Raw genomic sequence first — 25000 nt, 5'->3', positions numbered from 1 at the left:
AAATCTTTTTTTTGAGTTTCTCCTCCAGCTGTTGCTTATCGTTTTCTACGTCCATCAAACTCTCCTGAGTCAGTTTCAGGTCTCCTTCGAACTTCCTCTTTGAGCGCTCGAGGTCCATCCTGAGTTTCTTCTCCTGCTCCAACGAGCCCTCCAGATCATCCACCTGTTGCTCCAACTTAACTTTGGCTTTGGTTAAGCTATTGGCTTTGTCTTCTTCACTCTGAAGGTCATCCAGTGTCTGCTGGTGAGCCTCCTGTAGTGCCTTCTTCTCTTTGGTGAGCTTCATGATGTTTTCGTCCTGGGAAGCCATCTCCTCCGTCAGGTTTTTCACCTTGTTCTCTGTGGCGTGTTTCTCTTTCTCGACCTTTGCCAAAGTCAGCTCCAGATCATCTATATCTTTCTTCAACTCTGAGCATTCGTCCTCAAGCTTCCGTTTCTTAGCTGTGAGATCAGCATTCATCTCCTCCTCATCTTCCAGTCTCTCTGTCATCTCTTTCTGCTTGGCCTCCAGCTGAATCTTGCTCTTTATAAGCTGTTCACAGCGTTCTTCGGCGTCTGTCAGTGTATCCTGTTCAGATTGAATGTGAAGAGTCAGATCGTTCTTCTCTTGGAGAAGAGTCACGATTTTCTCCTCTAGTTCTTTCCGTCTTGTTTCTGATTTCTCCAGAGCTTCTTTCAGCTTGTTGAACTCGTCCTTCATGTTGGCCATCTCCTTCTCAGACTCGGCGCTCTTCAGCAGTGGTTTGATCTTGAAGAAGAGCTTCATCCAGGGCCAGTTTTTTACACCCAGAAAAGAGCGAAGGTTCCACTGGATGACCGTCAGGGCATCTCTGCGTTCCACTAGCTTTGAAAACTCTTCCCTCATAAGGATTGCCCGGGCATTAGCCTGGATCCGGGTGATGATTCGAGAGAGTTGCTCATCACGCATCTCCTCCAGTGTCCCCAACAGACCGGCTTTGAAGAAGACCTTGGTGTGACCAAACCGGTACTGAGTGTGGTCGATGTCCAGTGATCCCAGCAGCTTCTCTGCACTCTTTGCAGTCAATGAACTGGCCTTCAGGGATGGCGGAGGCATTCAGAATCCTGTACCGTTGTTTGAAGTCGCCATAGAGCACCCTGTTTGGGAAACCCTTCCTGCAGATCCTGATGCCTTCCAGGACACCGTTACAGCGCAGCTGGTGCATCACCAGGCAGTTATCCATGGCCCCTGGAGTTTTCTTCTCATTAGGAATCAGACAGCGGACGAAGTGGGGATGTGTGGTTTTCAGGTTGTTCATCAGCTTGTTCAGGTTTTCCCTGTGAAGTGCCGACACAGTCTGGAACGAGGAACCTTTCTTCTTGGCTCCTTTGCCGCTTGCTTTGTCCCCGCCATCAGTTCCTGAAAAGCTTGAAAACAGCAGACTGAGCAGCTTCACAGATGATTTCTGGTAAAGACCAATCACAGTTTCATTCAGGGGGTCTTTATTTTTGACCAACCAGTTGCTGATGTTGTAGTCCACCGTGCCGGCATAGTGAACCAGGGCAAAATGAGCCTCTGCTTTCCCCTTTGCAGCCCTCGGCTTCTCAAACATCTTGTTCTTTCCCAGGTGATTGTCATAGAGCTTGGACTTGAAGGTCTGGTCACTGGCTTTGGGAAACATGCATTCCTCCTCCAGAATGGACAGGATGCCCAGCGGCTTCTCAATGAGGTCAATACAAGCTTGTAAGTCCATCCCAAAGTCAATGAACTCCCAATCAATGCCTTCTTTCTTGTACTCTTCTTGTTCCAGAACGAACATGTGATGGTTGAAAAACTGTTGCAGTTTCTCGTTGGTGTAGTTGATGCACAGCTGCTCAAAAGTGTTGTAATCAAAGATCTCGAATCCAGCGATATCCAGAACTCCTATGAAGTACTGACGGTGCTGTTTTGTGTCCAGGGAGTGGTTGATCCTCACCACCATCCAGTTGAACATCTTTTCATACACTGACTTAGCCAGAGCCCCGAGGGAGTAGTAGACTTGGTCCACACTTTGGCCTTTGGTGACATATTCATTTCCGACCTTGACTCTGGGATGACACAGCCCCTTGATGAGGTCGGCAGAGTTCAGCCCCATCAGGTAAGCCGATTTATCAGCAGCCTCCGTCCCGTCCGGCTCCGCCTGCTCCTCACGCTGCTTCTGTTTGAACCTCATGTTGCCATAGTGCATGATGGCTCCTGTCATTTTATAGATGCCCATCTTCTCCTCTGGGGTGAAGCCGAGCACATCGAAGGCGCTGTCGGTGGCCAGCAGCTCATCCGAGTCATTGATGGAGGCGACCGTCACCTCTCCTTGGGAGATGTAGGAGTAGTCGTAGGGGTTGTTGGTGATCAGCAGCATGTCCAGCAGCTCTGGCTTCTGATTGGACAGGATCTGGTAGAAGATGTGGTAGTTCCTCTCAGCCTTGAGCTGGAAGGTGCACCGTGACTTCTCCAGCAGGTACGTCTCGACGTCAGCAGACGACAGCTTCCCGCTCGTACCGAAGTGAATTCGGATGAATTTTCCAAAGCGAGACGAGTTGTCGTTTCTCAGCGTTTTGGCATTGCCGAAAGCCTCCAGCGCGGGGTTGGCCTGGATGATCTGGTCCTCCAGGGTCCCCTTGCTAGGGTCTCTTTGGCTCCGCTGACTGCCGCGATGCTGGCAAAGTACTGGATGACCCTCTTGGTGTTCACAGTCTTCCCGGCTCCGGATTCTCCGGTGATGAGGACGGACTGGTTCTCCCGGTCAGTCAGCATGTACTGGTAGGCGTTATCAGAGATGGAGAAGATGTGAGGAGGAGCCTCGGTCCTCTTCTTCCCCTGTAAGCTGACACCACCTCTGAATCGTAGACAGGAAGCCACTTGTAGGGGTTGACGGTGACGCAGAAGAGCCCAGAGTAGGTGTAGATCATCCAGGCGGCGTAGCGCTCTTGAGGTTAAACAGCACGGCGGGCTCATGGAGGAACGTGAACATCGCCATATCTTCAATCTTATCAAACTTTGGCGGGTTCTGGGGTGGACGCAAGCTCCTTCGCGGTTACCGTTGTTCCATCCTCCTTCTTCACCGTCACCATTCCTCCGTCTTTGCTCTGGATCTGTCCCTTCATATATTCCACTTTATCGTCCACCACGAAGCACTCTGTCTTGATGTCGAACGCTCTGGTCTGGGCTTCCAGGCGCTCCTTGTCTGACTTCCTCAAGAAAGGAGCCGCCTTCCCGAACTCGGCCATCAGAGCGTCACCCATGGTGCAGCGGCGAGGTTCACGGCCGTCAGAAGAGAGGTCGATCCAAGAAGAAGGAAGAAGTGTTTGTGTCTCTGATGCAGAGCGGACCTTTATAAAGACGCCCTGAGCACCAAATTAGGAAATAACTGCTGAGAGAATGAAGAGAGGAACCCATGAGGGCAGAGTCAGGACCTTTGGCTGTTAGAGTCCATTTTAGGAAAAGGACGGATTCTTTTCTTATCTGGTCGCTGATAGAGACTCCGGACACCTCTCCATTTAGACTTCTACTGCAGCTCATCTTCAGTTTACTCTGCAGTGGTATCATTAATCTACTGCTGTTTGAGGCCCATTTCAATTTTACTTTATTGGTCACTGCTTATATTTAAACAATCCTTCATATCTGGTTCTGTTTGGCTGAGAAAGTAGATCCAGAAAAGATTTATTAATCATTGAAATAAAGGAAAATGGAAGTAACGAGTGGTTGATCTAAGAAGAACTTAATGATTTTATTCTTTATTCAAATCTTATTTTTTGACAGTTTGACAAATATTATCAGGAAGCTCTTTGGTTGTCAGCTTATGATATATTTCTGATCATTTTGATCAATGCATATTTAAATCTGTAAAGAAAATCATTCCAGCGGTTTCTTCAACATTAAAAACTCACAAAACTTTATTTTAAAAGTTAGTTATTGTGCTGAAGTTTCCTTGTTTCCGTTTCTGTCTTTAACTACAACATCCAACATTAATTAACCTCCGACTGTAATGATGAGCAGACCAATATTTGTCTATATTAGTATCACACAGTAATTTCATTTCATTAATTTAATTTAATTTAATTTAATTTAACAGCAGATCTCTAAAAGGCTCCAAACATCCCACATGTGGAACCTCTTCAGTGGTTCTGACTGAAGTGTTTGTGTCTCTTTATCTCTGAAGTCTGAACTCATCGGACACAAATAGAAACCAGAGAGTTTTAATCTTCATGAACCAGACCTCCATGTTTGTCACATTTCTGATGTTCTCCACTGTAAATAAATATTCTTTAGAGGTAAGATGTGGAAACAGAGAACTAAAGGAAACCTTCCAGAAAGAGTTCACAGCTTAGTTAATTTCTAGGAAATGATTAAAAACTATGAGTTATTATATCAGAATTATTTGTTTTAGATTTTTACAGTCGGATCTGGTTGATTCACTCTGATCATAAAATCTTTTGTAAATTTATTAAAGAGAATCCCATGAAAACTGTTTGAACTTCATATTATATGATTTATTAATTTATAGTATCGTTAATCTTTGTTTTATTTGATCAAGTTTTTTTAAACGCTTCATGTTGATGAAATATGTGAAATCTTAGGTTTCACATATTTAAACAGATTTATCTAAAAAACAAAATCTTTATTTGAATTATTATTTATTTTGGTTATTATTTTACATTGCAAAGATAAATGTTTTATTGTAAATGCTGTTAATTCTTCTTCTTTTGTTTGAAACCAGCAGATTTTATTTGTTTAAAGTGTTAAAAGTGATGAAGACGAAGTTTCTGTTCACACAGTCGTTCAAATAGCAGCAGATGATGTGTGTGTGTGTGTGCGTGTGTGTGTGTGCGTGCGTGTTTGTTTTACATCACTGTATGTGCCAGATGGGTGGAGTTTGTTCATTAGAGACACACTTGGTCTCTGAAGGTCAAAGGTCATTCCCTCTACAAAGTAAACAGTAAAATAAACTTGATAACAAATATCATCAGTTTTATTAATGTTTGTATTTTATGAAAGAAACGTGTGCAAAGAACTTTATTTTCATAATTTAACGTCAACACAAGAGCATTCTGGGAAAATGAGTCTGTTTCAGGACAAAAACACATTTTAAGGTCTTAAAGGGTCAAAGGTCAGAAAAGACGTTCTCTTGTAGTTCTTTGTCTTAATAACTGTAGCAGAAAGGTGGAAAATAAAGAAACGTACAGAGGAGAAGAAACAGCTGATGTGTAGTAAGTGATCCAAAACCCGTCCGGGTTTCCTAAACTCTTTGGGACCACAATGTGTTGAAGGAGGTGTGTTGATCCAGGAGTAGGTGGGCTGAATAGAACCAGGTACATGTTGGACCTGATTGGATACAAAGGAGGACCTGCTGGCCTCCGTTTGGTCTTTAAGATAAATCTCCTTTAATGAAACTCTCCAGGGTTCTGCTTCCTGTTCCTCACAAACCAACGGAACTGGACTGAACTGGACTGAACTGGACTGGTGTCTCAGGTGAGTCCCACATGTGTCTCAGGTGAGTCCCACATGTGTCTCAGGTGAGTCCCACATGTGTCTCAGGTGAGAGTCCCACATGTGTCTCAGGTGTTCTCAGGTGAGTCCCACATGTGTCTCAGGTGTTCTCAGGTGAGTCCCACATGTGTCTCAGGTGTTCTCAGGTGAGTCCCACATGTGTCTCAGGTGTTCTCAGGTGAGTCCCACATGTGTCTCAGGTGTGTGTCTCAGAGGTGTGTCTCAGGTGTGTGTCTCAGGTGTGCCTCGGGCTCAGCAGAGTGACATGCGTTTGCGGTGCTGCTCCACCAGGGGCACCAGGCAGTGTGGTGGTCCGGCCTGCAGGAGGAACAGGTGTTCCAGCAGGTCGGCGGCGGTCGAGCGCTGCTGCGTGTCACGGGTCAGCATGCAGCCCAGGAAGTCTTTCAACACCGGAGACACCTGAGACACAGAGAGTGACATCATCAACAACCGCCCACAACCACCTGCTCACTGGTTAGCCACTTAGCATCTCTGCTCCTGAACCAACGTTCACTAAATGTTAACGACGTGAAAGCGTCTCGTTAGCTGGTCCCCATAATGCATGTTTTTATGACTAGTTTATGTTTAAAAGTTTAATTACTTTATTGTGATGGATTATGATTTAGTCTCTACTCATTTATTGTGACATTTATATTGATCCCTCTATCAGAGAGGCTGGTCCTCACAACGCATGTTCTGTCCTTGTGTCCTCCCTTTGTAGTGAAGATGTGTATGCGTGTGTGTGTGTGTGTGTCTGACCCTGTGGAGATTCTTCACGCTCGGCGGTTCTTCGTCTCTCAGCTTCTTCATCGCGGTGATGGGCGTGTCGCTGAAATATGGCGGCTCTCCGTCCACCATCTCCACCACCATGATGCCCAGAGACCAGATGTCCACCTGAGGGACACAGGAAGCTGTCAGAGTTCACCTGTCCACACAGATACTGGACCAGGTTCTCATGTGGGGTCTTCAGAGGGTACCTGTACCTCGGTACCGTACGGGGTTTTAGAGATCACTTCAGGAGCCATCCAGTACGGAGTCCCCACCAGAGAACTCCTCCTCGGGACGTCTCTGCTGATCTGAGCGCAGAAACCAAAGTCTGACAGTTTTACCTGCAGAAGAGGAAGAAGGAGAAGAAGAAGAAGAGGAAGAAGAGGAAGAAGAAGAAGAAGAGGAATAAAGAAGAAGAAGAAGAGGAAGAAGAGGAAGAGGAATAAAGTAGAGGAGGAAGAAGAAGAAGAAGAAGAAGAAGAAGAAGAAGAAGAAGAAGAAGAAGAAGAAGAAGAAGATTCAGGTGTTGTCTTTGTTGTTTTTGCAGTTAATCACTTCCTGTCACTTTCAGCTGGTTGGTGAGTCTGTTTCTGGACTCAGTGGTCATCTGTGAGTTGTACTGGGGCTAGCTACATGCTAAGCTACATGCTAAGCTACATAATAACAATAACCAATCCTTTATTAGTCCCACAATGGGGAAATTACAATTCTCTGCATTTAACCATCCTGGAGGAGCAGTGGGCTGCTAAGAAGCGCCCGGGGAGCTCAAGGACACCTCGGCATGTTGACTGTAGAGGGATTTGAACCACCAACCTTGTGGTTTCGGGACGAGTGCTCTTCCTCATGTGCCACAGCTGCCCCATGCTAAGCTACATGCTAAGCTACCCAAACAAGCTGTGAATGATGTGTATATATATATATATAAACTGTCTGTCTGTTCCTCTCTCTGTCTGTCTCTCTGTCTGTCTGTCTGTCTGTCTGCTTGTCTGCCTGCTTGTCTTACCTTCCCGTCCACACTCAGCAGTATGGAGTCACTCTTGATGTCTCGGTGAACGACTCCCTGAGAGTGAAGATAAGTCAGAGCCTGAAGAACGCTTTCACACACGGTGGCTGTCTGCTCCTCGTTCAGCCTGGAGGAAAACACAGAGTACTGTAGTACACGACAGAGTACACCACAGAGTACTGTAGTACACCACAGAGTACACCACAGAGTACTGTAGTACACGACAGAGTACACATCAGAGTACTGTAGGACACGACAGAGTACACATCAGAGTACTGTAGGACACATCAGAGTACTGTATTACACCACAGAGTACTGTAGTACACATCAAAGTACTTTAGGACACAGTCCATTCAGTTAAGTACGCAGTCCATGTACTTTAGTACACAGTAAGTGTACTTTAGAACACGGTCCATGTTCTTGTACTTTAGTACACATCAAAGTCTGTGTACAGTCCATTCAGTTACACAGTCCATGTACTTTAGGTAAGCGCAGTCCATGTTCTTGTACTTTAGTACTTTAGTCCATGTACTCCATGTACTCTGAATCCTTCCTCCACTGCAGTATAAGTACATCAACATGCTCACCTGGTTTCACTGACGATGTTTGTGAGAGCACCACCCTGCAGGTACTCCATGATTACCCAGAGTTCCTCCTCCACCAGAGCGCTGCTGAACATCTGCACCACGTTATGGTGCCGGTAGTCCCTCATGATCACCACCTGAGAACACGGAACCTTCACTTATCGTTCTATTACATCTTTACCTTCACTTTACTTTATTTTATTTTCTATTAATGAAGTCTATATATTTCAATAACGTGAATTGAATTTATTTAATTCTATTTATATTTTACTTTTCTTTACCCTACCCTACTCTACTCTACCCTACTACTCTACCCTACCCTACTCTACTACTACCCTACTCTACTCTACTCTACCCTACTCTACCCTACCCTACTCTACTCCCTACTCTACTCTACCCTACCCTACTCTACTCTACTCTACCTACCCTACTCTACCCTACTCTACTACTCTACCCTACTCTACTACCCTACTCTACCCTCTACTACTACTCTACTCCTACTCTACCCTACTACCCTACTCTACTCTACCCTACTCTACCCTACTCTACTACTACTCTACTCTACTCTACTACTCTACCCTACTCTACTCTACCCTACTCTACCCTACCCTACTCTACCCTACCTACCCTACCCTACTCTACTCTACTCTACTCTACCCTATCCTACTCTACTCTACCCTACTCTACCCTACCCTACTCTACTCTACTCTACCCTACCCTACCCTACTTTACTCTACCCTACCCTACCCTACTCTACTCTACCCTACCCTACCCTACTCTACCCTACTCTACTTTACTCTACTCTACGTATTGGTACCTCGTTGAAGAGCAGCTCCCTGCGTTGCTGCTTCCTGACGTCCATCATCTTCACTGCTACCTGTCTGCCGCTCGCTCTCTCTCTGGCGATGCAGACCACACCTGTAGAACCTTCACCGATCTTCACAAAGTTCTCCAGAGTGTTCCTCGGGTCCCCTGGGTCCACCACCATCTGCAGCGCCGCCTTGAACTGCTCATGGGTCACATTCACCCCATCAGGTGCTGGGGGGGAGGGGCGGGGCTGGCTATGGGGGGGCAGTGTTTTAGGTGGACTGATGTTGAAGCTGGAGGAGGGGCGGAGCGAGGAGGGTGATGGGCGGAGCGAGGAGGGTGATGGGCGGAGGAAGGAGGGAGAGGGGCGGAGCAAGGAGGGAGAGGGGCGGAGCAAGCGCTGAGGTCGACCCGTGATGATGGGACTGCTGGTGCTGTTGGGGGGGGCAGCAAGAGGGGGAGGATAACTGGGGAGGAGAACAGAGACCTTTAGTCCGTCCTTTATGTGACGAGTGTTTCCTGTTTCTATGCTAAGCTAAGCCAACCAGCTGTTTGTAGCTTGATATTCAGCTTTCAGACAATAGAATCTGTTTCCAGTCTTTATGCCAAGCTAAGCTAACCAGCTGTTTGTAGTTGATATTCACTGTTCGGACAATATAATATGTTTCAGTTTTTTATGCTAAGCTAAGCTAACCAGCTGTTTGTAGTTTGTTTCGTCATTCTGCTTCTATCGATACACAAACTTCCACCTCAGAAAACTTTATTTATAACTTTTAAAGTTTCAAATTAAAATGTACAGAACGTCTCCTTTAGATGACATCATTTCTCACCTTGAGGTCGTAGGTGGAGTGAGGCCTTCTGGGAGTTTCTCTGGAGGAGGACAGCAGGTCAGGCAGGTGACTGACGTCTGGTCTCAGTCTCAGGTGAGCTCTGCTGGTCTCCACAGTCTGCAGGTGGTTGTAACAGGAAGCTGGCCTCTGTCTTAGCCCCACCCCCTCACTGCGGGCGTACTGTCCACCGCTCAAACCCGCCACACCTGCTGACTCCCCGACCCCTGTCCTCTGCGGGGTCACACCTGTCCTCTGCGGGGTCACACCTGTCCTCTGCAGCGTCCCAGGTGTGGGGGGCGTGGCCTCAGCCGGAGCCCTCACCTCACAGGTGGACTTGGCTCTCTGCAGACCATTCTCGCTGCGTACCTGTCGGATTCGGTCCTGCCAGTAGGTGGAGTTCCCGCCCGTCTTCCTGTCGACCTCGTCGCCGTGGCGATCGAGCTGCTGGTACTGGTATGACTCCTCGTCCACCAGTTCTCCCAGTCGGCCCAGTGAGCGTGCTCGTTTCCGTGCTGACGGACTGCTGCGGCGCAGAGAGTTGGAGCCGGTGACGGACAGACGGCTCATCTCAGAGATCACCTGGGAGATGTAGTCTCCATGACCGATGAAACTACCACGGACGATCGTCTGCAGACAGACAACAAGTACTCTGTGAGGTACTTATACATCATTCATATACTTATACTCTGTAGATCAATACATGAAGGATCAGAGAGGTGAGGTCATCGTTAACACGTTCAGATCAGGAATCAAACCTCCGGTTCTTTAAAGAGAAGTCTGCATTCTCTCTGCTGTCCATCAGGGGACGACTCCTCTGGTTGTATATAAATATTATATATGATTATAAAAATATTATATATGAATATAAAAATATATAAATATTATATATGAATATAAAAATATTATATATGAATATAAAAATATATAAATATTATATATGAATATAAAAATATTATATATGAATATATACATAAAAATATTATATATGAATATAAAAATATTATATATGAATATAAAAATATTATATATGAATATAAAAATATTTATATGAATATAAAAATATAAATATATATATGAATATAAAAATATATAAATATTATATATGAATATAAAAATATAAAAATATTATATATGAATATAAAAATATATAAATATTACATATGAATATAAAAATATATAAATACGTAAAAATATAAATATATAAATATATGAACACTTGATTATATTCATATTTATTTAGTGTGAAAGCTGAAGCTCTGATGATGATCATGTGGTCTGTTATCAGGTCACATGACTCGACCTGCATGGAAACATCAGATTACACAAACATGACATTTACAGTGAACCAGTGAACGCACCGTCAGCAGAACCAGTGAAGGTACCAGGATGTAGTAGAACATCCTGGTACTTCAGAAGTATTTGACATACTATGTGTTTGGACCTATAAACCAGTGTCTGAGAGACTAAACAGTGTGATAGTTAGTCTGTTAAACATGTCAGAGGTCAGAGGTCAGACCCTTCCTTCTCCAAAATAAAAGCTGTGATTTTTTTATTTCAGCAGCAGATGGAGACAAAGGCCGTTTCTCAATACCAAGTATGGTCAAGTATGGACTTGCAAACTTGCAAGTTCATACTTGGATAGTTCGACTCGGGAGTACAAACTCCCGAGGACGGGAGGACGCAGTACGTCATTACGTCATTACGTCATTTTGCAATTGGAACAGCAGCGAACTTGATGACGTCACCAACGTCACGACGTCACCAACTCAGCTCGTCGGTCCGCCTACTCCGGTTATCTTCATCATATATATTGACAATAAAACGAAATATGATATAAAACACAACCCTGCCTTTTTTCGTTTTCATTTAGAAAATATTAAAATATTAATATGTATATGTATATATATATATATATATGTATATATTTTGTGTTACATCTACAACCACAACCACAGAGACACCGGAGCCAGCGGCACATCTGGAGAGGCCTAGCCGAGATCAGACTGCTGTCAGCGGGCTGCATGAGCACCACCGCCCGGTCTCCTCTCTGGTCCTCTCATATCTCTATATATATATCTATCTATATCTATATATATAGATATAGATATAGATATAGACCGCCCGGTCTCCTCTCTGGACCTCTCATATCTATATATCTATATATATATATATAGATATATATATATAGATATCTATATATCTATATATATATATATATAGATATCTATATCTATATCTATATATATATCTCCTCTCTGGTCCTCTCATATCTATATATATATAGATATATAGATATCTATATATATATCTCCTCTCTGGTCCTCTCATATCTCCGACAAACGTCGGCGCTTTTTTCAAACAGGCTCTATCTGGATAAATTGACCTCATATTTTAAGTCTTAACTACATTCTCGCTTAAAAAAATGTTAAAACTAAATTCCGTTACACAACAGCAGCAGTATTTAGACAGTTATAACTGACAGATGTGAGCCGTCTCCGCCACTGTCGGCTCTTGTTTGCTGGTGAAATGCATTCTGGGATACTTGGCTGTCCAAAGTCCACACAAGTCTCCTCCGATGCATCCTCGATATAACGGGCGGAGCGAGGACACATCCGGGTATCTGGACCGTACTTGTCTGGATGAACTTGTGTATTGAACAGAACCTGGGCCGCTAGATGACGTTTCACAAGTTCAGGAGGACACAAGTACAGAGAAGTTCACTGATTGAGAAACGGCCAAAGAGTTTATTCTCTTCATGGTTAACAACCAATAGCAGAGCAGCCTTGTTGACCTCTGGTGAGGTCACACTCTGCAGTCCAATCAGGAGGAAGCTGTCCTCTCCCCGACAAAATAAAAGCTGCAGCAGTGGTGTGCCAGAGGAATGCAGCTCTCTGAGGTGATTACTGCTCTAATGACCTTTAATAAGTTCTTCTATTGTTTCCTGGTGACCCAGAAACAGAACCTCTGTGGAACGCTGAGAGCAGATCTCAGTATTTATTGATTTATAATATGAGAACATTGTTTCATTTCTGAGGGATTTTAAGATTTTAACAGGTTTTAATAAGAAATATAAAATGTCTAATTTTACAGTTTGTCTCTTTGTCATAGAGGCTTAATGGTGAGCTCAAACAGTCTGATATGTACTGATATTTATTGATATCTACTGATATTTATTTTATTGATAATTACTGATATGTACTGATATTTCCTGATATTTCCTGATATTTCCTGATATTTATTGATATGTACTGATATTTATTGATAATTACTGATATTCATTGATATGTACTGATATGTACTGATATTTATTGATATGTACTGATATTTATTGATAATTACTGATATTCATTGATATGTACTGATATGTACTGATATTTATTGATATGTACTGATATTTATTGATAATTACTGATATTCATTGATATGTACTGATATTTCATGATATTTCATGATATTTATTGATATGTACTGATATGTACTGATATTTATTGATAATTACTGATATTTACTGATATTTATTGATATGTACTGATATTTATTGATATTGATATGTACTGATATTTATTGATAATTACTGATATTTATTGATAATTACTGATATTTATTGATAATTACTGATATTTATTGATATGTACTGATAGTCATATTTATTCTGTATGCTAACGTTTCTCTTTACGCTAACATTACTTCATTAAATTTTTTGTGAAGTGTGGTGAGTTGAGTTAGCATTAGGGCTGCTAGGGCTGCTAGCATTAGGGCTGCTAGCATTAGGGCTGCTAGCATTAGGGCTGCTACTATCCATCCATCCATCTTCCGTAACCGCTTATCCAGTTAAGGGTCGCAGGGTGCTGGAGCGAAGGCAGGTCTCACCTGGACAGGGTTCACCTGGACAGGGTTCGGACGGGGTTCACCTGGACGGGGTTCACCTGGACAGGGTTCACCTGGACGGGGTTCACCTGGGGTTCACCTGGAGGGTTCACCTGGACAGGGTTCACCTGGACAGGTCTCCAGTCTGTCACAGGGCTGACATATAGAGACAAACAACCATTCACACTCACATTCACACCTACGGGCAATTTAGAGTCTTCAATGAACCTAAGCTGCATGTCTTTGGACTGTGGGAGGAAGCCGGAGAACCCGGAGAGAACCCACACTGACACGGGGAGAACATGCAAACTCCACACAGAAGGTTGTCCAGCCCGGGAATTGAACCCGGGCCCCTCTTGCTGTGAGGCCACAGTGCTAACCACTACACCACCGTAGGGCTGCTACTAGCTGCTGTTTTTTGTGGTGTCCTGTTAGCTAACGGAGTCTTTCTGCAGCTAAAAGTTATTTGACATAAATACTGTTACGTGTTTATGAGCCTAAGATGAAATCAATCAATGATCGATCGTGTTATTGACCGATCAGACTGATTGGTAGTGATGTCACTGTGTATCAGGTGTATTATTCATAATAATGGTGTTATTATCCTCTCACCTTCCGGAGTTGGACCTCAGTGATCCTGGACGGGTCCACCAGGGGCGTGGCCTCCTCAGCGTGTCGATGACGCTCTGCCACTGCGGCGGCAGACCGACGTAGCGTCCGCTGGCGACATCGAAGGACGTGTGGACGCGATGCTGGAAGTCTTGAGGCTCCGAGATCTTCGGCCGCCGCTTCTTCTTCCTGCGCTGGAACATCGCCACGGCAACGGTGAGACCTGAGGGAGTCAACAGGAAGAACATGATGGAGAAACACACACACACACTGTCACTGTGTCGCTGGACTGACAGCTTCTCTTCCTGCTCAGGTGTTTACCTGAGCACAGTCACATGACATCCTCCTCCTATCACACATAAACCAACCAAACAGCCCAGGTGAGAACTCACCTGTCTGCATCATCAACACTCATTTAAATATCAGCGGCTGCTTCAAATACAGAAGAAACAAAAGACTCAAGTATTAATAAATAAATAAATACAGCATTAAAAAGGGAAATAAATAAATGTATAAATAACTTAATAAAGAAATGAATAATAATTTAATAAAGAATAAATAAATACAGCAATAAAGAAATGTATATAGACATTTTAAAATAAATTAATGTAGAAATAATTACAGTATTAATATAGAAATAAATAAATGTGAATTAATAAATACATATAAACAAATGAAAAATATTTTTTCATTTATGTCCTGTTTAATTAATACAGCAGTTAACTATTCATTTATTCATGCATTTATTTATTGATACTTGAGTCATTTTGCATCCTCCATAGAGTCCCTATAAATAAATATATGTATATATATAAAACCACTGTTGAACACTAGAGGGCAGAGTGACTCCCAAACACCGGTTCAGATAATGAGTTCTTATTGGTGAAATATATATTTAATGAGGTCAACATCTGTTTTTTTAGAGTGAATATTTGAGGACTTATGATAAAAGGTTCACCTGCTTGTTCAAATTAATTTTAAGAAGTTTATTCATGATAACTTAAACAGGTTATTTATGAGCAGCAGAAGAGATCAAGGTCTTTAAAGAACGGATTGTAAATAAATAAATTAACAATAAACAATGTTATGATCTATGTTTTTTATAGCAGCTGCAGTGACTGATGAACAGTTTTTAAATTTGATCTCAATTTAAGATAAGATAAGATAATCCTTTATTAGGACCACAGCGGGATACAGCAGCAGAGAGGACACAAGAGACATAGTAAAAACATACAAGATCAAAACAAGTATTATAAATAAGTAAATAAGTAATAACACAGGAAAGAATAATAAATAAGTAAAAGAAATTCACAATAACTAAAATAAAATATTATTTAAACAGAATAATGTTATTATTGCACAGACTTATATATTGTCAGCTTTTAGTGATGTGTGGCTAAGCTATCCTCCTATATATATATATATATATATATATATATATATATATATTATATATATTTAACCATCACCCTCCGGTCTCCCACCACCTCCACCAGAACCAGTACACACCCCAGCACACCGCTGGCCTTCTTTATGAATATTTAGCAGAAACTCAATATTTAACATATTGATGTTTTTTTCTTCCACAGGTTGGTTTGTGTTTTAAACGCTCATGACCTCTAAGACCTCCAGCCTCTCACCTGTCAGTCAGCCTCTGCTCCTCAGGGGGTCCAGATCAGGTGGGTCTGGAAACAGAGAGGAAGACGAAGTCGTCTCGTCTTCCTCTCTGTTTGTTCTCTGGGAGTGGTGGAGGATGTTTGAGGATCTGATCCGGTCAGAGAGAGTCAGCTGATAAGAAGAAGAGAAGCTGCTGGATTCATTCTGATGACAACCAATTCAAGTTTAGTTATGAAATTATAAATACTACCTGTTCAGGTACTCTGTTCTCTACCTGTTCAGGTACTCTGTTCTCTACCTGTTCAGGTACTCTGTTCTCTACCTGTTCAGGTACTCTGTTCTCTACCTGTTCAGGTACTCTGTTTACCTGTTCAGGTACTCTGTTCTCTACCTGTTCAGGTACTCTGTTCTCTACCTGTTCAGGTACTCTGTTCTCTACCTGTTCAGGTACTCTGTTCAGGTACTCTGTTTACCTGTTCAGGTACTCTGTTCTCTACCTGTTCAGGTACTCTGTTCACTACCTGTTCAGGTACTCTGTTCAGGTACTCTGTTCTCTACCTGTTCAGGTACTCTGTTTACCTGTTCAGGTACTCTGTTCTCTACCTGTTCAGGTACTCTGTTCTCTACCTGTTCAGGTACTCTGTTCACTACCTGTTCAGGTACTCTGTTCAGGTACTCTGTTCTCTACCTGTTCAGGTACTCTGTTTACCTGTTCAGGTACTCTGTTTACCTGTTCAGGTACTCTGTTCTCTACCTGTTCAGGTACTCTGTTCTCTACCTGTTCAGGTACTCTGTTCACTACCTGTTCAGGTACTCTGTTCAGGTACTCTGTTCTCTACCTGTTCAGGTACTCTGTTCTCTACCTGTTCAGGTACTCTGTTCACTACCTGTTCAGGTACTCTGTTCAGGTACTCTGTTCTCTACCTGTTCAGGTACTCTGTTCACTACCTGTTCAGGTACTCTGTTCTCTACCTGTTCAGGTACTCTGTTCTCTACCTGTTCAGGTACTCTGTTCTCTACCTGTTCAGGTACTCTGTTCTCTACCTGTTCAGGTACTCTGTTCTCTACCTGTTCAGGTACTCTGTTCAGGTACTCTGTTCTCTACCTGTTCAGGTACTCTGTTCTCTACCTGTTCAGGTACTCTGTTCACTACCTGTTCAGGTACTCTGTTCAGGTACTCTGTTCTCTGTTCAGGTACTCTGTTCTCTACCTGTTCAGGTACTCTGTTCACTACCTGTTCAGGTACTCTGTTCTCTACCTGTTCAGGTACTCTGTTCACTACCTGTTCAGGTACTCTGTTCAGGTACTCTGTTCTCTACCTGTTCAGGTACTCTGTTCACTACCTGTTCAGGTACTCTGTTCTCTACCTGTTCAGGTACTCTGTTCACTACCTGTTCAGGTACTCTGTTCTCTACCTGTTCAGGTACTCTGTTCACTACCTGTTCAGGTACTCTGTTCTCTACCCGTTCAGGTACTCTGTTCACTACCTGTTCAGGTACTCTGTTCTCTACCTGTTCAGGTACTCTGTACACTACCTGTATATGGCCGTTGCCATCTTGTTTATTTTTTGTCTATAGAAGTGATATTAGGGGGCGGAGCTAAGTACAACACTTTTAGGACCAAGGTGTGACCCTGAGACACTCACACATAGACACACACACACACGTGTGTGTGTGTGTGTGTGTGTGTGTGTGTGTGTGTGTGTGTGTGTGTGTGTGTGTGTCTGAGGGTGTGACTGACATACCTGAGGAATCAAACCGACACACTACATGACCAGACAGCTCCTCAGTGAGACTCACAGTGATTCATTCAGACATACACTGATGACATCACAGGAATGACCCTCCCTCTGGTTCCCTCTCAGGTAAACTCTGTTAGCGCTGTTAGCTTCTAGCTGCTAGCTGGTGGCTCAGCCGTCACCATGTTGAGGGCCTAAAAAACAAAAGTCTGCTTTAGGTGCTTTTACTTTGTAGTAGTAACTAAACTGTTAAAAGATAAAGCTTTACTCAGATCAGTCACACACACACACACACACACACACACACACACACACACACACACACACACGACATTACAGTCATGTAGCAGAGGCTTTTCTCCAAAGCGACTTACAGTCAGTAGTATGTTACATATCATTCACCCATTCACACACTGATGACAGGCTACCATCAAGGTGCCACCATCAGACTCTAACTAACATTCATCATCAGTCCACACCGATGGCCTTCAGGAGCAACTTGGGGTTAAGTGTCTTGCCCAAGGACACATCGACTGCCGAAGCCGGGTATCGAACCACCGACCCTCTGATTGGAGAACTACCTTGCTCTCCACTATGCCACAGCCGCCCCACACACACACACACACACACACACACACACACACACACACACACACACACACACACACACACACACACACACACACACACACACACACACACACACACACACACACACACACACACACACACACACACACACACACACACACACACACAGAGTTACCTGTTCAGGTGAAACCATAACTGTCACTTCTGTTAAATATATTATTATTATTAATTATATTATTATTAAAGTTACCTGTTCAGGTGAAACCATAACTGTCACTTCTGTTAAATATATTATTATTATTAATTATATTATTATTAAATATTTACCAGCCACAAGCTGTCACAGCTAGCCATAAGCTAACAGCTAGCCATCAGCTAACAGCTAGCCATAAGCTAACAGCTAGCCATCAGCTAACAGCTAGCCATAAGCTAACAGCTAGCCATCAGCTAACAGCTAGCCATCAGCTAACAGCTAACCATAAGCTAACAGCTAGCCATCAGCTAACAGCTAGCCATCAGCTAACAGCTAGCCATAAGCTAACAGCTAGCCATCAGCTAACAGCTAGCCATAAGCTAACAGCTAACCATAAGCTAACAGCTAGCCATAAGCTAACAGCTAGCCATCAGCTAACAGCTAGCCATCAGCTAACAGCTAACCATCAGCTAACAGCTAGCCATCAGCTAACAGCTAGCCATTAGCTAACAGCTAACTATCAGCTAACAGCTAGCCATAAGCTAACAGCTAACCATAGGTGAACAGTTATCCATCAGCTAACAGCTAGCCACCAGCTAACAGCTAGCCATCAGCTAACAGCTAGCCATCAGCTAACAGCTAACCATCAGCTAACAGCTAGCCATTAGCTAACAGCTAACTATCAGCTAACAGCTAGCCATAAGCTAACAGCTAACCATAGGTGAACAGTTATCCATCAGCTAACAGCTAGCCACCAGCTAACAGCTAGCCATCAGCTAACAGCTAGCCACCAGCTAACAGCTAGCATCAGCTAACAGCTAGCCACCAGCTAACATGGATCCTTAGGGCAGTTTGTAGGTTCCACATGGTAAACAACACATGTTTGTTCTGTAGTTTGAGCCTCTTGAACCATTTGAACCAACAGGAAACCTTTCTTTAACTCAACAGGGGAACATTATTTATTCAGACCGTTATGGTTCTTTGTGGAACCCTGTGACCCTGCTGCCACACTGAAGCTCTTCAACAGGACTTCATATCAAAGAGGCAAAATAACTATTTCAGGTTCTCCGTAGATCCTCTTTATGAGGATCAGAGAGTTTTTGTCAGTTTACTGTTACTCTGGTTCCACCGTCTGGTGCTGTAGAGAACCTTAATCACACACACTGTTCTTTACTGTTCTTTATTGCTCATTTGCTTATTTATAATACTTATTTTGATCTTGTGTTTTTTTATTTACTATGTCTCTTGTTTGCACTGTCCTCTCTGCTGCTGTAATCCTGTACATTTCCCCGCTGTGGGACTAATAAAGGATTATCTTATCTTATCTTATCTTATCTTATTCTATCTTATCTTATCTTATGTAACATCCTGTTCTTTAAAACAGAGAACCTCTTTGATGGTTCCTCACAGCTCACTGAGGGTCTACGTGGAACCATGACAGTCTGGTTCTGCAGAGAATCAGCTCAGTAGAACCGCCACAGTTTTACCTCTACTTGTAATAAAAGGCTAACACACTCACCTGGGCAACAGAGTCCAGGTGAGTCCAGGTGTGTTCGTTGTGGCCGGTTCCTGCTGTTCTCCTCCTCAGACACTCGATTCTCTCCCTCTCTCTCCCTCCCCCACCTTGCTCGTCCCTGTCTCACCTTGTCTCAGGTATGAAGGAGGGAGGTGGAGTTTAGTTTTTGTTGCTTCTTTCTTCAAATTCAAATAAACTTTATTGACAGCGTAGTTTGGTTTGATTCTGCTGAAACAGAGTGGATGTTCATGTTGATGAACATTCATTATTGAAATATTAATGAAGTAAAATGTGGATCTTTTTCACAGTCTGGTGTGTCGTTCAGAGTCTCCTTAAAGTGAAGGAACTCTGACTGATGATGTCACTCTAACAGGTCTGTTAGATCATAAACATAAACGTTCATTTAGAGTCAGACTGAAGAACACGTTCTAATGTTGGTTCTCTTTGGTCCATGTGTCTGGTTCTCTCTGGTTCTCTCTGCAGGCTGCAGCTCGTTCTCCCCTCAGGCGGAGGAGGAGCTGACTCCAGACAGACTAGGATCACAACGATCACCAGTTATGGTCAAATACTCCTCATATCACATATGATATATTATGATATATGATATATAAACAGGTTTAACATGTGGAATAAACTATTGTTTCATTTCGTTTCTATGATGTGAAACAATAAAGTTTCATCCTTTGATCACTCTATCACAGCCTACATGCACTGACTCACTTCCCATGATTCATTTCACCTCCTTCAGTCCTCCACTGAAGATCCTCTGACACAGTAGGAATGATCCTTTAAAGGACACTTCCTGCTCATTACAGAGCGCCACCTGCTGGTTAGAAGTTAAATTAAACTAATGTTTCCCTCTTCTTTATTATTTTCTGCTTTTAAACTTGACTTTCAAATTAAAATTTTATATTTTTTAATTCACATGTGCATCCACTTGTCTTAATATATATATATATATATATATATATATATATATATATATATATATATATATATATATATATATATATATATATACACACATATATATATATACATATATATATATATATATATATATATATGTATATTTATATAACTGCTGTTATAATAACAGAGGGAGAAACAGTGAGACTGATAAAAATCCTTTAAAACAATCTTTAATTTATTTATTTAGACATGAGAACAAAGACACATGAAGACCAACATTCAGATGAACAGCTGAGGGTTATATATATATATATATATATATATATATATATATATATATATATATATATATATATATAGGGTTCAGCAGTAAAGAGTCGTCAGCTGATCCTTCAGCTCCGACAGGATGGACGACGACGAGCGACCTTCGGCGTTCAGCAGCGAGCAGAAGAACCTCCTCCACATCCTGGAGAACATGTCGCTGCAGAGAGAGAAAGGATTATTAGAATAACCAAAGTAATACAGGATTAACAACTAAAATAAACCAGTTTAACAACTAAAATAAACCAGGTTAATGGGAAATAAACTCATTTAAAAAACGTAAAATAAACTATTTTTAAAACGTAAAATTAACTAATTTTAAAAACGTAAAATTAACTAATTTTAAAAACGTAAAATTAACTAATTTTAAAAACGTAAAATTAACTAATTTTAAAACATGAAATAAACTAATTTTAAAACCTAAAATAAACTCATTTTAAAACATAAAATTGACAAATTTTAAAACGTTAAATGAACTAATTTTAAAACATAAAATTAACTAATTTTAAAACATAAAATTAACTAATTTTAAAACGTTAAATAAACTAATTTTAAACGTTAAATAAACAAAGTTTAACACGTGTAATAATCCAGGTCTAGCTGTCCGTACCACGGTTCCTCTCCACTGAACTGCTCTGCCCTCCAGACTCCGCCCTCTTTCTTCAGGACCATCTTGCTGTTGGTCAGCAGGAGGTGCACAGTTTCAGCCAGTCCCACCAGGTCCACCTGACAGGTAGAGGAAAGGGGAGGAGTCAGTGAGGACCAATCCCAGTGAAGGAGCCAAACAGAGTGGACTGATGTGCTGCAGTGGTACCAGCTGTGGGGGGGCGGTCGGCTCCAGGAGACCCAGACCGATGTAGTCCTGAGCTGAGGGGACCTGCTGGACCGACGTGACGTCCCGCTGGAGGTCCAGGTCCACCGAGGAGGACCAGTCCACCGGGAAGACCCAGTCAGGGATCAGGAGACCTCTGAGGGAACCACGAGAACCACAACCTCATATCTGATCCATAAAGGTTCTCCTTCACAACAGGTGAGCTAGTCTACCTGTGACAACAGGTGAGCTGACCTACCTGTGACAACAGGTGAGGAGGTGAGGCTGCAGTGCCGCATGCAGCAGTCTGCAGGAGTGAAGCTGAGACACCATCGTTACCAGGGCGACTGCTTTATAACCAACGGAGGCCTCGCTGGGGACACACTCTGTGAGCTCCTACACACACACACACACACACACACACACACACACACACACTAAACATTAGACAGGTGTGTGTGTCCTCACAGTGTCAGTTAGCATCATTGCTAACTCCAGCCAGCTGGGAGGACCCGTGTGGACAGGAAGTGACTCACAGTGAACATGTGACCCGGCGGCGTGGTGTACACGGTGATGCAGCCGTCCAGGAACAGGAAACAGCTGATCAGAGGAAACCCGGCGGCGGTGGACGAGTTCTTCAGACGCAGAGACTGATGGAAGTCCCAGGGGGCCGAGCAGCCGTCCACCTGCAGCAGGTAAACATCCGTCACCATGGAAACGGGTCCCTGGGCCCTGCTGGTCTGGGGTCATACTGATTAGAAGACTAGACCTGGAGGATGTGGACCCTACCTTGAGGACCACGTAGCCGTCCTCTGTGGCTCCTTTGAAGACGGAGAAACCTGGTCCCTCCAGGACTCTGGAGTAGATGTGGATCACGTCGCCCCCTGGTGGACACAACACACAACACACAGTACACAATACACTGTACACAGTACACAGTACACAACACACAACACACAACACACAGTACACAACACACAACACACAGTACACAGTACACAGTACACAGTACACAACACACATGATGAAAGCACCCCCCTCTGGTCATGGGCGGAGCTGAGGCCTACCTAGCTGCAGACAGCTGTGCTCCTCAACCACAGGAAGTGGGCGGGACTCTGAGCACAAGTCTGGAGAGGAAGTGACATCACAGAGGTCCAGCAGCCGCCACCGCACATCTGGGTCACATGGATCCACAACTGGATCAGAAGCAAGAAACAGAGCATCACCATGTGATGAACCACAGAGATGTCTGAGGGGCTGAAGACCACTTACCAGGTGATAGAGCCTGGTTCTCCTGGTCCTCCTGGTTCTGCAGGTTCTCCTGGTCCTCCTGTAGTGGACTACATTCTCCGGCTGACAGAGGGTTGGCCTCCACACTGGTCTCCTGTATGGGACTCAGCTTGTCTCTGGTTTTAGTTGCTGGTTTCTGGGAGACGTTGGGCGGGCAGGACTCCACCAGAGTCTGGAGGTCTTCAGCGGCCCCCCCATGATGATCTGAGACATTCAGGATCACATCAACACTAAGCAGCCCAAAAGACAAGACAGAACCTGGAGGACTGAGATCAGTGTGTGAGCAAAGGTCAAAGGTTAAACTCACCTGCAGCAGTGTGTGAGAAGTGTTGAGGAGCAGGTGAGAGACCTTGGTTCTGGTTCACAGAGTCCGTCTGCTGACAGATTCATTAAACAACAGATGATGAACTCTGTTTCCATGGAAACATCAGAGATTCAAAAGGTCTGATCAATGTTCTGGTCTCCTTTCAGGTAAATATTGATCCGTTGAACAAACCTGAGAGAGTTCAGAGACGACGACTCCACCTGAGACAAAACAAACACAGAGTCCAGATCAGAGAGGGAGCACCTGGTGGACCAGAGGCTCAGCTGGTTTACAGAGGCTCACCTGGTGGTGGACAGGTGACACGCAGACACAGTCCTCTCTCGTCAGGACCGAGGAAGACGTCGTCCACCAGCTCGTTTTGAGACGTTTCAGAGTTTCTGTTTGATGAAAGAAAGATTTTGTGAATCAGCTGATTATCAACATTTAATCAACAGGTAATCAGCTGATTCCCACTGGGTCATCAGCGATGCGTTTATTACCCAGCAGGCCGTGCAGCAGCAGACTGGGACTCATCATATATCTGGAAGGAGGAGGCAGCTGGAGGTCCAGCAGAGTCCCTGATCTGAGCTTCAGGAACCGCCTGCAGAGACACAGGTGAATCAGTAGTAGTATCAGTAGTAGTATCAGTAGTAGTAGTATCAGTGTACCTGTTGGCTCTTCTTCAGCAGTAGAAGTCTCTTCTTGTACTCCAGCTCTTCACTCAGCTGCTCCTTCACCTCCGTCAGCTGTCTGAGCTTCTCTACACAAACAAATCAAGTCCTGAGGTCAGTGAACGCCTCAGTGTCCCGAGGTCAGTGAACGCCTCAGTGTCCCGAGGTCAGTGAACTCACCGTCCAGCTGCTGTTGTTGGCGTAGGTTGAGTCTTTCGGTTCTCAGCTCTTCGAAGCTGAGCTCCTCTCGTCCTCTCATCAGCAGCCCTTTACAGTACGCGCTCACCTGATTGGCCCCGCCCTGCTCATAAAGCCCCGCCCCTCCGTCCAGGTGTGACGATGGCTCGCTCCAATTGGCCGACCTGCAGCCAATAGGGAGACACGCTCAGGAGCCAACGTCTTCATAATGTCATAACGTTTCTAAGTTGATGAACACTGAACCTCTGTGAGACTCACCGTGTGACGACCTGCTGCTCTGACATCACTGCACCTGGACCTGATGGACCAATCACAACACAGCGCTCAGTCAATAATCAGGAGAGATCTGCAGACGTCAATAATCATTGGTCCTTTATTAAAACATGAATTAAATACCTCCTCAGATTACTCAGTAATATTTATGACATACCGTCTTTGATTTAGGAATGCTCATTAGAACAAATCCATGTAATTATATTAATGAGAGCAGATGATTCATCATCTATCTGGTAAACACATGAATGACGTCATCGTTAAACACTTCAATAAAAACTAATCCTCAGGTGTAAAAGAAAAGATAAAAACAATGTAATCAATAGAGCAAAGAAAGGTGAGAATATAAAAAGAAACATTTAAAGGAAATAAAGCATAAAGTGAAGTGATGGAGGCTGCTGACTCCAGTCCTCATCATCATCATCATCATTATTATTGTTATTATTATTATTATTATTATTATTATTATAATTATTACTATTACTACTATTATATTATCATTATTATTATTATATATTATTATTATATTATCATTATTATTATATTATCATTATTATTATTATTACTATTACTACTATTATATTATCATTATTATTATTACTATTATTATTA

The 25000-nt window shown here is 43.3% G+C and overlaps 2 protein-coding genes and 1 pseudogene across 4 annotated transcripts; all 3 read right to left on the bottom strand.

Moving 5' to 3' along the window:
- The window catches only part of LOC129116360 (myosin-6-like), a 5787-nt pseudogene extending 2547 nt beyond the window's left edge, over positions 1–3240 (bottom strand).
- A 2328-nt stretch (positions 3241–5568) lies between these two features.
- LOC129116361 (serine/threonine-protein kinase PAK 6-like) lies at positions 5569–14162 on the bottom strand. The gene is given in 11 exon segments (XM_054627285.1): positions 5569–5905; positions 6245–6379; positions 6469–6594; positions 7257–7383; positions 7844–7977; positions 8658–8961; positions 9046–9134; positions 9478–9683; positions 9744–10104; positions 13957–13997; positions 14000–14162. Coding segments are annotated over 11 exon segments (1848 nt in total). The 5' UTR covers positions 14157–14162; the 3' UTR covers positions 5569–5737.
- Positions 14163–20853: 6691 nt separating this feature from the next.
- Positions 20854–24462, bottom strand: LOC129116359 (mitotic checkpoint serine/threonine-protein kinase BUB1 beta-like). Of its 3 annotated transcripts, none has more exons than XM_054627282.1 (15): positions 24374–24462; positions 24098–24279; positions 23915–24006; positions 23747–23847; positions 23550–23644; positions 23439–23467; positions 23250–23319; positions 22925–23146; positions 22720–22848; positions 22442–22536; positions 22189–22338; positions 21912–22048; positions 21656–21809; positions 21452–21567; positions 20854–21001 (listed from the first exon to the last, which is right to left on the bottom strand). In XM_054627282.1, exons 1-15 carry the CDS (start codon positions 24397–24399, stop codon positions 20884–20886), a joined length of 1716 nt encoding a protein of 571 aa, XP_054483257.1. In that variant the 5' UTR covers positions 24400–24462; the 3' UTR covers positions 20854–20883. The 3 variants fall into 3 exon arrangements, with proteins under 3 accessions (XP_054483257.1, XP_054483259.1, XP_054483258.1); XM_054627284.1 differs by having other exon boundaries at positions 22720–22827; XM_054627283.1 differs by having other exon boundaries at positions 23250–23316.
- Positions 24463–25000: the final 538 nt, after the last annotated feature.

Source organism: Anoplopoma fimbria, unplaced genomic scaffold, assembly GCF_027596085.1.
Source record: "Anoplopoma fimbria isolate UVic2021 breed Golden Eagle Sablefish unplaced genomic scaffold, Afim_UVic_2022 Un_contig_8374_pilon_pilon, whole genome shotgun sequence".
Classification (NCBI taxonomy): domain Eukaryota; kingdom Metazoa; phylum Chordata; class Actinopteri; order Perciformes; family Anoplopomatidae; genus Anoplopoma; species Anoplopoma fimbria.
The sequence above is the reverse complement of the archived record's forward strand: the minus strand, read 5'-3'. Positions and strand labels throughout refer to the sequence as shown.

Bases quoted from the DNA above. Each gene is read 5' to 3' on its own strand.
- LOC129116359 (XM_054627282.1), bottom strand. From the start codon at position 24,399: ATGTCAGAGCAGCAGGTCGTCACACG. The intron at 24,007-24,097 runs GTGAGTTCACTG...TTGTTTGTGTAG, and splicing joins CCAACAACAGCAGCTGGACG to AGAAGCTCAGACAGCTGACG. The intron at 23,645-23,746 runs GTAATAAACGCA...TTCATCAAACAG, and splicing joins GCTGCTGCACGGCCTGCTGG to AAACTCTGAAACGTCTCAAA.